The sequence below is a fragment of the Trichoplax adhaerens genome, genomic scaffold, assembly GCF_000150275.1.
Source record: "Trichoplax adhaerens TRIADscaffold_4 genomic scaffold, whole genome shotgun sequence".
Taxonomy (NCBI): Eukaryota; Metazoa; Placozoa; class Uniplacotomia; order Trichoplacea; family Trichoplacidae; genus Trichoplax; species Trichoplax adhaerens.
Window position 1 is genome coordinate 2,449,717 of NW_002060946.1, and position 13,761 is coordinate 2,463,477.

Here is a 13,761-nt window from a genome sequence, read left to right on the forward strand (position 1 = left end):
AATTCTGTAATCAACATGAAATTATAATTTATTTCAGACCTCCATTTAGACTATATCCAATTCATTTCTACTCTACCATCAGGGTAACATTGACAAGAAAATCAAAACTTATTTCTGCTCTGGTAATTCCAATTTAAGTAAAATGACTACAGAATCGATTATTGCTCCCTCTTATAATTAAGTAATTCCAATTTAAGGCCAAGACTAATCACGATCCACTCGAAATGATTTGATAGTCTAATTTAGACTATACCCAGCAAATAGCCAATTAAAGTAAAAATAGGAAGAAAATTATCCTTTCTACTCAAGCAAGTTTAATTTGAAGGTGAAGACTCATTGCAATCGAGTAGAAACAACAATTAATCCTAAATCTGCATATAGGCAAAATCGAGTTAATACGAGTCTATTGAAGTCAAAGTGACAAGAGAATTGGCTATCATTCCTATTCACGTATTACGATCTTGTCTAATTAATATATTACCATCAACTGGAAATCATAATCTATTCTACATGTGGATCAAAATAAAGCGGCATAAGAATCTTTTACTCCATTAAGTTCACCTTAAAAGGCCGAAACGAAGCACTATCAAATCATCTCAAAATAATAATAACTTATCCAGACCTATATTGAAGTAAAATGATACAAGAATCAACTATCCTTTCTACTCTATTCGAAGTCCAAAACTAATAGATAGAACAATTTTTTCGCACTAATATCAAAGTAAAACGATACAAGAATCGGTAATCCTATCTACTCTATTTAAAGGCCAAGACTAGTCAAAGGCAGCTAGATAGTACAATTAATCCTGTACTTACATCAATGTAAATGTAAATGACACAAAAATCGACTGTCCTTTCTACTCAATTTGAAAGCCAAAACCAATCAATAGCAACTGAAAATAATAAATTATCCTCTACCTACATCAATCTTGTCTACTCTATTAGCACGCAAAAACTAATCAACAACAGCTCGATATTATAATTTATCCTGTGCCTATGTCAATGGTTATGGATAGAAGAATCGTCTTGTCTACTCTATCAGAAGGCATAAACTAATCAATAGTAAATGGATATTACAATTTATGCTATACCTTATTCAATGGTTACAAGAATCGCCTTGTCTACTCTATCGTAAGGCCAAAACTAACCAACAGCAACTCGATATTACAACTTATCTTATACCTACATTAATGGATATCGATACAAGAATCGTCTTGTCTATTTTATTGGAAGGCCAAAATTAATCAATAGCAACTAAAAATTTATTTGTACGCGTAAGCCGACATGGTCATCAGTGGAAAAATAACAACCAATTCAACTAATAGTGATAGCAAGACTCGTTACACCCTTTCTTAAATAAGTTCAATTTAAGATTATGATTAATTTCCAACGGATATAAAATTCTTTCGCCTCAATTAAAATTTTACCCTTGCTCTTGAAGAAACTTGGAAACCGTGGTCAATAACATGCTGATGTTAAATTTCATCCATAGAATCGATGCAAACACCAAACCATTTAATAGACCATTTCAACTACAAAGTTGAGGCGATCGATATTGACGTCGATCAATTGCAAAGGTAGCAAGGTCTAATAACATTTTTATTCAAAAATCTCAATATGGTCACATTGGAAGCAACTAGCCTGCCTAGCTTTAAAAAAAGTTATCCTACTGTTCTGTATGATGTCATAATATCTTTTTCATTCTATCCATATTATAAATAGCTAGAAAGACTATATAACCTTGACGTCGATACCCGAAATAGAATATGAATTCAAATAAAGCTTTTTCTTCTCTTTCTTTTCTATTCTTTATTTTAAGTTGTACTTTACTCCATCTTGTTTATAGCTGTTTGTTAAAGTAATCAATCAGTAACGCCTTTATCCAATTCAACGTGCTATTCACTCTGAAAACTAAGATACAATTATTCTATCAATCTATTTTTGCTCTCTATGATAACAATCAAAACTCGATCGATAGCATCGATTAAGAAATGCAGAAAAGCAGAAGGATGATGGCTAGATTTTTAACCTACAGCACGTTGGATTTATTTCTAACATGAAAGAAATGGATTACAGGATGTAGAATTCTAGCGGTTTAGGTAACGATCGATGGGCAGGGATGGAAGTTTTATTTTTTCTTCTCTTTTCAACATCAATATCTAATCTTTGTATTGGGGATAACATAACAACAAGCGAAGGTTAAATAAATACCTTGATCATGCTGGATGGATCAGCGTTAATTCTCAGCGTCTGTAGTGGCTTAAGATAAATGAAGGTAGGAAAATGGTTAATCGTGGATATTATGATTCCAATAGGGCGATGACGCATTGAGAATGGAATTCCTTTCCTTTTTCTTTTCTCTCTCTCTATTTTTTTCTACCTCTCTCTCTCCTGCTATTTTTTGATTGATTGATGGACTATTTCTGTCTAGGCGATGTATTTTTGCATTAACATTTTCCTGATGACAATAATAATTTCTTATTTTTCAATCAATAAGATCGAAAGAAAATAGAGCAAGACGAAAATGGGATCGACTATCTACAGGCTTTGTATTATCCTAACACGCTTAAAATTATGACATTGTATAGATAAAGAAGAAAGCAATAAGGGGAGAAAAAAGGCCAAAAACATTGACGATGGTAATCATATTGTTAAATCAATTAATTATCTTGTTTCTTATTGATTATTCAATTCTGCTTTTTAATAGTATAAATTCAATCTTTTGATTTGATGACTTAGACATGATGATTACAATTTCAACAAAGGAATAGACTACCCGTAGAGAATTGTTATTCTACGGATGCAATCGATTATTCAAGTAGAAATCAATGCTATGATTGAGAATATTTTGAATTTTTGTTTTTTTTCTTCTTATTTTAATTTGAATAATTTTCCCATATGATTTAATCATCTCAATTATAATACATGACAATGCATTATAATCGATTTGTCATTGGATTCCCATATACACTAATCCAGAATAGTGTTGCCATTTTGGCTGGACATATGCGATATCTTGCTTAAGAATCGGGAGGGGGAAAAATAAGATTCACAGAGGCAGGATGGTACCAATAAGCTTGGCTACTCTCTATCAAGAGTGAGGGAAAGTTCTACTTAGGCAGATGGACTTATAGGATACAACAATAAAGAGAAAGTTGCTTTTATACAAATATCAGATTCGCTATTTCCTGTAAATAGAACAGAGATATCGCATACAGTTTGCCATGATGGAAAGCGTAATTTGCTTTATTTCAATTTGATCCTGAACGTTCAAAGCCATCATCACCTGTATTTAACCACATATTACGACAAAATAGAAGGTCGCTAAGTAAACTACTTCCGGATCGATGCGGATCAATATTTATCTATCGTAATGGCATAAATAGAGTAACATAGCAAGGATATGTCTACGGGGATTGGTATGATAAAAATTATAAATTAAATAGACCACTAGAGTTTATATCTAGATAAATTTAAAGCCATTGAGATTCCTCTTAAATTATTTAGAACGGCAACATTAGAAAGTGATTGAGTTAATCTACTTTGACAATATCTGTAGGTCAATGTTTTTCTCAGTGATGATAGCATAATAAATAAGGGAGAAGTGTCCAGTAGAGGTACTAACCTAGAATGATAATTTAATAGACAGGATTTGCAATCTAGACATCCTACTATTATAGAGATTCCACTTTGTTGGACGTTGACTTTATATAGGTTGTACCCGATTAATTCTAAATCATTTTTATCCTTTAATCATATAGCAAGGCAAAACAAAAGCTTCTTTTGATAAACAATTCCTGTACTGATGGCTGCTATAACATAGATTGTAGTTTCCCGCACATTTGTATAAGACTATATATAAATTATACTTGAATAACTCTAAAAAATTTTTATCCTTCTTCAATCCTATAGCAAGGCAAAATAAAAGATATTAGTGCTGAATTGCTATCAATACAAAGATAATTATTTCCTTTATGAGAAGTGCTGTAATGGAGATTATACAGCAATTAATTTGTTACGCATATACTATATGTATGTTGTGTTTAAAAAAACTAAATAATCATTATACTTTAATCATATAACAAGGCAAAATAGAAGATTATCGGTAAATTACTATTGATATAAAATAATTATTATCCCGACATGACAGCCGTCACGATAGAGATTTTGTGGTAATTAATTTTTTGCACCAATACTAGCATGTAAATTACACCCGGATATTTACAAATAATTATTATCTCTCTTCAATCATATAACATAGCTAAGAAGAAAATTTTTAAGTAAACTGCTATCGATGTAAAAGTAAGTGTTTCCAGCGATGATAGATAACGTAGCAAAGATAATAATTTTATTGCACATATGCGTATACTATCTATACTATAAATTATATAGAGAACACTTTATAAATAACCATCACCTTCTTTAGCCATAGCATGGCAATGTAGAAAATTATTAAGTAAACTACTATCGGTAATAAAATAAATAATTTTCTGTGATAGCAGTTAGTATTGTTATCCGTAATATGCTGCATGCATACTCGGCCATCTCATAAAAGTGGAGTACAGATACCTCTAAATAATCATTATCCTTCTGCTATCGAATGGTATAGCATAGCAAAATAAAAGATTATCGAGTACGCAACTACTGGAACTAAATTAATACTTTTTCCACAATGATAGCCTATGCGTAAATATGTGTACTCTTTAGTCATAAAGTAGAGTTAAACTGGGAGAGTTAATGAGCAAATGACTACTGATAAATGTACATCATTATTTTTCTGCAATGACAGCATAGAGTAAGAAAGATACACCCAGTTGGCTTACCGCGACAGAAATTATAGTTTGATGTATTTGTACCTAAATTGTACTTATATAGCTTTAATTCTTGCCCTTCTCTTATCAGAGGTGTATGGCTAGATAGAGGTCTATAGACTATAAATAAACTGTTACTGCTACAAGTAAATATTTTCTTGTGATATACGATATTATTAAATAATTGAAAAAATACCTAGGAAGATTAAAACCATACTTACCATACTTATTATATTTATTTGTACATTGTCAAAGAATTATCCAATAAAATAGATATAACACTTATATAGCGTGACAGTATTAAAGGTTCTTAAGTAAGGTACTTTCGGTAGTGATCATGATGGTCCTTCCTTTTTTAATTTACGATAATACAAATTTGTCAGAGGTACTTGGGCTATTTACTACGATATCAGTCTCTGCGATGACTCAATATATCTATTGAATACTAGTATCCATTTAAAAACAATGTCACTTTACTATGATATTACTACTAGGTAAACTCTATACTAATATTCGGTTGTATGACGGCTCTATCAATTGATTAAGGGTTGGCCTACAAGAAAATAATTTTTCATGATGTAATAAATCTATAGCAACAATTTTTCTTCATATTGTGTAATGATGCTGTAAAACCTACGGTAAGTAAACTGCATTATGATGGCTGTCGCAATGGAAACTATAATATAAAGTAAACTCAGCAATACTTTCACGACTTTCAGCAACCTATACTTCAGCGAAGTGAAATTATAATTTACCGGTATCTGGATACTCTATCCAAGCACTGGATAGTACAATTTAACTTAAACAATTTCAAGTGGTAAATATTCAATAAGGATTCTTTAACAAGTGAAGAGGGAGCCATTCGAACGAAACTTAATACAACATTTTTCTCAATTGATATAATTAAATCTGCATTATGGTCAGTATTATTGAAATTGTCAATTGGCCTATCCTAATTGGCCTATCATACCTTCATTATGTAATACATATAATTTAAGCAGTTTTAAGTAATAATTTATCCCAATAACGACTTCTCATACGTTAAAAGTAAGGGATAATTCTACTCAAATAGTTGTTGTGCAGGAAAGCTTTTGAACTGATCTTTTAATGTATACCTTCTCCAACACTTATTGAGTACAATTTCAAAATTTAGTCAACTTTTAGTTATCAGTATCTCAATAGCATTCACCTAAACATATCAAAAGAGAAGGTACCTGAATCAGTAATATTCAGTATACAGCATTAAAATTTTTCTCTCTGTAAAGAAATGCTTATTATGGTCAAGTAATTGTAATTTCAATAATAAGATTCATATACGTCGATAGTCCATGGCCAGGTTGAAAATTAAACGGAATTTTAATTTAATTTTCAATAGATAACGACAACATAATAGTTGTACCAATATTGTTTAAATTGTCATATAGTAATAAATCTTTATTATTGGTAATGTTCGCTTATATTACACAATATTTGAAATAGGCAAACGTACACATGTTTCAATTTATTGTAACCTTTTTCGATGAAGCATATATCTTTATTTTATTTAGTTTACTAAAAAAATTTCTATTCTGTTCTATTTTCAATAGCTTCAGTACCACATGTTCGTTCATCAATACCATGATTAAGAGGGAAATTTAATACCCATTAATTAGATGTAAATTATTCACATTTTTAATTTATATTGAAGATAGGCTATTTCTATTAACATTTTCTCTCTAGTGTATCTCATATGCGTATTATAATTTAAGACGAATTGATATAATAAATTAATCGATTATAATAATATATACAAACACGTATGTTATATGTATGTTATACATAAGTACGTTGATATTTTTTTCCTTTGATGACAACCTTTATTCAAAAACTTACTTAATACTTTATTTGAACCGTATACTAAAAAGGTCGATAGACTGGGCAATCTTTCTAATTGCAAACCCAGCCAATTCATAAATTTTATTTATTTGCAGATAAATTTTTGGCATTGTAATACGCTATACAATATACGTGAATTTCTAAACATATGCTCTTTTAGCGTCTCTTATTACTAAATTGAATAAAATTCGGCTTGGCAATATCTATAAATTTTTATTGATTTGACTAGTGATATTCAGCGGGCAGCCTTTAATTTAATTAACAACATCACGTTATCGGATTACTGTACATTCCATAAAGTAGGGCCAAATAGGAATTAATTTAAGCCGTATTTTTCTCGTTCGGTAGTGTAAGTTAAAGCTAGACCAAATATAGGCAATATAATTTCGTAGATACTGTTTCCAAGCTACCCATATACAGGTCAATTTTGGGTAGTCTATACAATGAAATTCATAGAAAATTCTTCAGCTTATACTAGTGGATTAATAATGAGAAGTAACATTCCTAGATTGCAGTACAACATGAAATAAAATTCGTTATTTCCTTTTGCTTAACTATAAAAATTACCTATTGTCAAGCGATAGGTAATCATGGATATCAGGAATAAAACTACAAATTTCGATTGTCTTTGGTGATTGCGCATATGATCAAGGAATAATTTTTGTTAATCTGTAATAATGATAGCCAAATTCGATCAAGCTTGTAGCTAATTCTTCCTCTTTTACTTACACATTAACAAAATAAAATAATAAACAGAAGTAATTGCATATTATATGCGACGAAATTTACTGATTTTTTTATACAGAAATCACAAATTGTATTGTACAATAATATCAGCAATTAAGGATATTAATGTGAGCATATACAAACTTTTAGTAATCTACTTGCCTAATACTGACTGCGAAGATGAATCGAATTTGTAACTATTTCTTCACCAATTCTTCACTCACAAGGATTGATATGAAGGAATAGCACATAGAAATTTTAAGGATACGAGATAAGAAAAGATTGTTAGGTGATGTGAGTAGAAAATTTCATGGTATCAACCTATTATCATGTATATCCTACTTTTGATTTTGTGATGAAATGAATTTGTCAGAGGAAACTTGTCTATTCTTTACATTGTTGTACTGCCCAAGACCAGATACTGTATATGATTTAAGGGCCTATACTGTAAAAATGATTTTCACAGTTGGTCATGGTATATTCTGTTTAACCATTTCCTAATTGCACATGACACCTTACAAGGTGAAATTGCAATTTATCATTCGTAAATAATCTGGGAGCGAATTTTTATACCGATTTTAAGTATTTATAGAATTTTGGAATAGTATTTACCAATTTACGTCAAGTATTTATTAAACGGTATATTAACTATCCTCCATACTACGCGTATTAACATCAAATATGACCTTCTTAAGTGTAAAAATGACTTTAGAATAAAATTACAAGAACAAATCAATGCTATTACCTCTAACTTGCATCCGACCCTGTTTAAAATGTTATTCAATTGTGTAATCAGAGCTGATTAAATTTTAATACAATTTACGTATGCAAGTTACTCAGTACGGATTAAAACTCCATTTACCTAATTTTAAGATAAAAATCGACCAACTTACTCGTACGTGTAATATTTATTAATCCATCGGCAATTTGCTTATTCTTCGTACCAATGTCAAGTGTCAACGATGTTAGAAGTACTGTAAATTAGACTCTTGTTGGAGTATAAATTATTATTTGCGTATATCGCTCTACAGTTGACTCTGTTCAGAGGTTTTAATTGTACGCTAGGAATAATTAGGGTACTGTTCAAGCAGCACAAGTGCGTATTTTAATCTACCCTATGTGTGTGTTAACTGCACATCGACGAGTAGGAGGCCTGCTCCTTAGATGGTACAATATTTCTGTCAGTACAACTTTTCAATACTATTTTGTAACTTAGCTCAGGCTCAATCTCAAGTTCTTAATCACTCTAGCATAGGAAATAATTATAATAAGATTTGTTGCGAAACTCTACGGCACTACAGTTCACAATTTTAGTGGTCGCTGTCCCAGATAATATCGATACTATTCGTAATAATTATAACAAGGATAACATTCAATCAACATTTAAAATTTATTTATTTATTCAATGTTGATTTTAACGTGAGTACATGTATGTAATTCATACCAGGCCAAAAAGCATTGTTAATACCAATACATACGTGAATAGAAAATTAACTGTAACGTATGTTATTAAAATTTAAATTTAAATACCAAAGACTTGTCGAAGAAGAACCATTAGAAAAACACCATACTAACAGGACTAAAGCAGTCCAAACTATTGTCGGACACGTAATTGACGTCAATGTGTATCCCATAGCAGTATGGTTAGGCCATAATATTGATTTTCACTATATTCTTCAATGGTGGAATAGCTTACGAGTTAAGTTAGAAATTACAAAATTGATTGATGTTGTTATGATATGTAATATATGAGCAAGTATATGATAGATATAATACATCATAATGAAGAAAAAAATTCATTTTTTTTTATCGTTGATCGCCTTTTTTCGTGTAGCATAGTCATACGAATATTTTATTAGTAATATAATTTCTTAATAGTAGATAGAGCTGGGTTCTGGCCACCTATCATAAATTCTTATTACTTTATCATTATTTCTATATGTGAACCGATATCAAATCGTAACTAGTTAAAATAATCACTTATTACAAATATCTTTCACCAAGTAGTATTTTTACCAATGTATGATAACCAATCCTCGCTAATATGTTTCGAAATTAGCTTCAATGAATGTCTATCATAGCCATTTAACTGGTTGATGGTATAACAGTTGAATTAAATATCGCAGTCGTAATATCCGTAGCATTCGTAGCATTAACGAATCCTTGGTTAATAGACACAGCAGGAACGTAAAACATGCCTAAAATCATTAACAAGTAAATTTAACCGGACAATCATTACGTATTTTAACGATTACTATTTGTAATTTATGCCTGATATGTTGTCTTGCATTGCAATATATCGCTATCAACTACTGCAATTTTAGTGTTAAAGATATCCTAAATCTTAATAGTAACTTTAATGCAGATAGTTTTACCTGCTAAACAAGCTGTCATAAAACAAGCAACAGTACCAGAGCATAGAGCTCTGAAAGCAATACTAGCCAAGTCACCCTTCCGTTCAGGCGCCATTGGAGATAAACCACCAATTTGGATACCAATTGACGAAAAATTAGCAAAACCACATAGAGCATATGCAGAAATGACTTCAGAGCGAACCTGTATTCCAAAATCAATTATATAAAGTAAAAGTAACAATATTATAAATTTAAAATTTTATCATGTAAAAAAGGAATCCAGTCTTTTAAAATCAGTTACAAATATATTTTAAAATATACACACGAAATAGACAAATACTTCTTTACTTCTGTGTGCATACATACATACATGTACATATGTATATAAAAAATCACGTTTATATAAGGTTTCTTATATAATATTTTAAATTAGAATAAATTCATATTTTTCCCCTACGGTTAACGCTACACAATGATACAAGCTAATCCTTATTAACTTTACTAAAAAAGAATGTGTGATTCTAATGGTATAACCTATAATTTTAAATATTAGAACTATAGTATAGTAAAATTGTGATATACTGTAGACCTAGTCGTCAAGAATACAAAAGATACGATAATATTGCCGCAACTGAATGATTATTATATCACATTATTTTCTTGTAGTTCACAACAAGTATTTAGAATTATATTATTATTAGAACATAGCCCTAGATAGAAATAATGAAACTCACAGAAATGACTGGATTGCCAGCAATTCGTGCGTTTATCCATTTAGATAGTGTAATATAAGCAACGAATTCATTGGCTACGGTTTTTTCGGCAAGAAGTAGACCAACATTAAAAGCGTCCTTATATTCAATACCCAGTAGCAAGGCCAACGGTGTAAATAAGTATGAGCATATCAACTATACAATTTAGATTAAACGGAGATTATAACATTAGCATAGATTCTTTCTAGACAAGAATAAGATATCGCTAAAGTAATATCTAATTTTTGAAGAAAATATATCTACTTTCGATATAAAAATTTGATTTAACTTACCCTAAAACTCAATAAAGGATAATTGACAAGACTACCAAAATAACCCAACAAACCATCAAGGAAATTCAAGAGAGCCGTGAAAACAATTAAATTAGCGGCAATATTTGCTACTAGTGGTACAGCAGTAGATGCACCATTAGATAAAGCCTCGAAGAAGTTGGTTTCAGTGCTATGAGATGATAATAAAGAGCATAAAAAATATAGTTAATTTCCTCTTTAAAATTAAAAATTTTTTAAAAGCGATTTTTTAGATTTTACTAACGTGCGAATACAATAAAATAACGAGTAAATTATACGAACGTAAAATTCGATGTCAAAATTGAAATGGCAGCCACTATATTATTTTACCCTCTTTCCAATTTAATATCCTCAACATCATATTCTTCGTCCTTTTCTGTCTCTGGATAAACTAACTTTGCAACAGCCAAAGCAGCAGGCGCAGACATAAAAGAAGCAGTTAAAAGATGAGTTGCCGGGACGCCTAAGCCAATATATGCTCCTAACACACTACCAGCGATGGTAGCGAAACCACCAGTCATAACCGCATGAAGTTCCGATTTAGTCATTTTAGCAAGGAATGGTCGCACCAATAGTGGAGCTTCAGTCTATTTAAATCGTTAATATCAGAAACTTTAGTGTTGTTATAATTCTTCATAGAATTTAATTTGTGTATATCTACTGTTATACAATGCGTATACTATTTTAGCATACAGTATATGCTCGTAATTTGCTAACTTACCTGTCCAACAAAGATATTACCAGCTGCATTTAGTGATTCTGTTGGTGATGTTTTCATAGAAATTTGCATCATACGAGAAATAACTTTAATAACAACTTGCATTACACCGATATAGTATAAGAAGGAAATTACGGCACTAAAGAAAATAACCAATGGCAAAACCTAGTAAAAAAAAATAATTGCAAGTTAATTTATGATTTACTATTAACAATATCTTACAATTAGTTTTCATAGTGATAATATAAATATTACATAGTACTACATAGGTACAGAATTAGTTAAAATAGATGTGGCTATAGTTACTATCACATAATAAATAATACAACAACTATTAAAAGTAGATTAATATAGTACCTTAAAAGCAAAGAAATGATTTGTATACAAATCGCCAAAAACAAATTTTGAACCAGAGTCGGTAAAATTTAAAAAGGTAGTAATTAAATTTCCAAGGAATTGGAAAACTTGGAAACCAACTGTCGTACGCAAAATCAGTAGACCCATAATAAATTGAATAATAAATCCAACAATAACTGGACGCCATCTAACCTATTAAAATTAACAATATTTATTATTATATAAACATGTATATGAAAGATTATTTTAAATTTTAATTCTGTCTACTGTATCTCTAAAGTAGTAACAATTCGTATAACGCACGTATAGCTATAACTGATAGTTAATTGTATTTTTCTTACAAGTCTACATCTTAACTTACTTGAGATCGATGTTTAGAAAATATCCAACATATCAATAAGTAAACAAGCAAACCACCAAACGATGCAAACCGATATGGTATGATTGGCTGATCAAGAACCAAGAATAAGACAACTAATCCCAGCAAAACTAGAATGACGACCCTAATCGAAATGATGCCAAAAGAAAAAATTTAGAATTTTCACATTAAGTACCTTTATGGTATAGAATGATAAGTTTGTACAATATTTAATTGGTATCTATATCGATATACGTATATATAATAATATATAGTATACGAACCATTTTAAGTAGCGTTGGTGTTTACCATAAAAATAACTGATCGGATTTAAAACAAATTTCCACAAAGTTGGAGAAACGTAAGGCCACACATAAGAAAAGACAACCAATCCCAGAATCACCATAGTAATGATAAACAATGTCTTGGCTCTTTCAAAGTTGATCGTACAAGCAAATACTAAGAAGACCACATAGCCTGCCAATAGAGCGATTAGGAAAATCCTTAAAGAAATTTTTCTGATATCAGCTTTATTTTCCTCCATCCATCTTAAATATTTTGCATTCCAAGCGTCATTGTCGATTTTTGCAGCCTTTGTTGCATCAGGATCAGGATTTGAATTTAATAAATTTCTGTTATCATTTTCAACGATAACTGAAATTTCATTTTGCTAATTGAAGATTCAAGAAATGAAATATTTCAATTTTAAGTAATAAAAATGGAAGGTGAAAAAATGTTAAAAATTGGTTTAAGCATGTACAATTTTATTTGACGATAGTAGTACTCAATGTACTTACAGAAATAAATACTTTTATTACTCGTTAAATTACTAAGGAGGAACATTGCAGAAAGATGTTCGATACTACTATTCTACAATCTATCATTACTACATTTTAATTTTTGTAGCCGTGGCTGAAAAACAAATTTCAACTTTTTTAAATATCTGTCTTCTAAATACCGACAAATGGTACAGACAGTAAATACGATCAAGGCTCTTGTATTTATTAAATATTTACCTGTACATGAGAATGGCCATTATTAGACGTGTTTGAAGTTGGAGATTTAGACGTGTATGGAATTGGAGATTTAGACGTAGCAATCTCTCCAACTTCAGTATCGTCGAATCTTGTTATCATTTCCACATCTGCCATTGCTTCAATATGGACTACACGTACAAGTAAAGAAAGAATAATATTCACATCAGATTGTATAAATAACCATGTTCTCAACCTCAAAAAAATTATTAGGAATAGAAGAACTGTGAAATCTATTGATATCATTCTCTTACTATGAAACAATTCAATAAAACCAAAAACATATCTGTAAAAATAGTCATTCAGTTGCATTAATTGTATTAAAATTATAAGTTATTATTATACTGTCATGATTAAAAAAATTTATCGCTATCTATCTTTACCGAGAATTTGTGAAAAACGGTACGACGTATACGTACTTATATATTGTAATATTTTATGTTGACAACACTATAAATACGTTAC

General features: G+C 30.3%; 1 protein-coding gene across 1 annotated transcript; it reads right to left on the reverse strand.

Annotated features, from left to right (window-relative positions):
• Positions 1-9,749: 9,749 nt before the first annotated feature.
• TRIADDRAFT_24158 (uncharacterized protein) lies at positions 9,750-12,806 on the reverse strand (the record flags this gene model as incomplete). The annotated part of the gene is made up of 8 exons (XM_002111879.1): positions 9,750-9,968; positions 10,501-10,674; positions 10,812-10,980; positions 11,160-11,416; positions 11,551-11,712; positions 11,905-12,096; positions 12,266-12,378; positions 12,518-12,806. The coding sequence occupies 8 exons, from the start codon at positions 12,804-12,806 to the stop codon at positions 9,750-9,752; spliced, it is 1,575 nt and encodes a 524-aa protein (XP_002111915.1).
• Between the last annotated feature and the right edge of the window lie 955 nt (positions 12,807-13,761).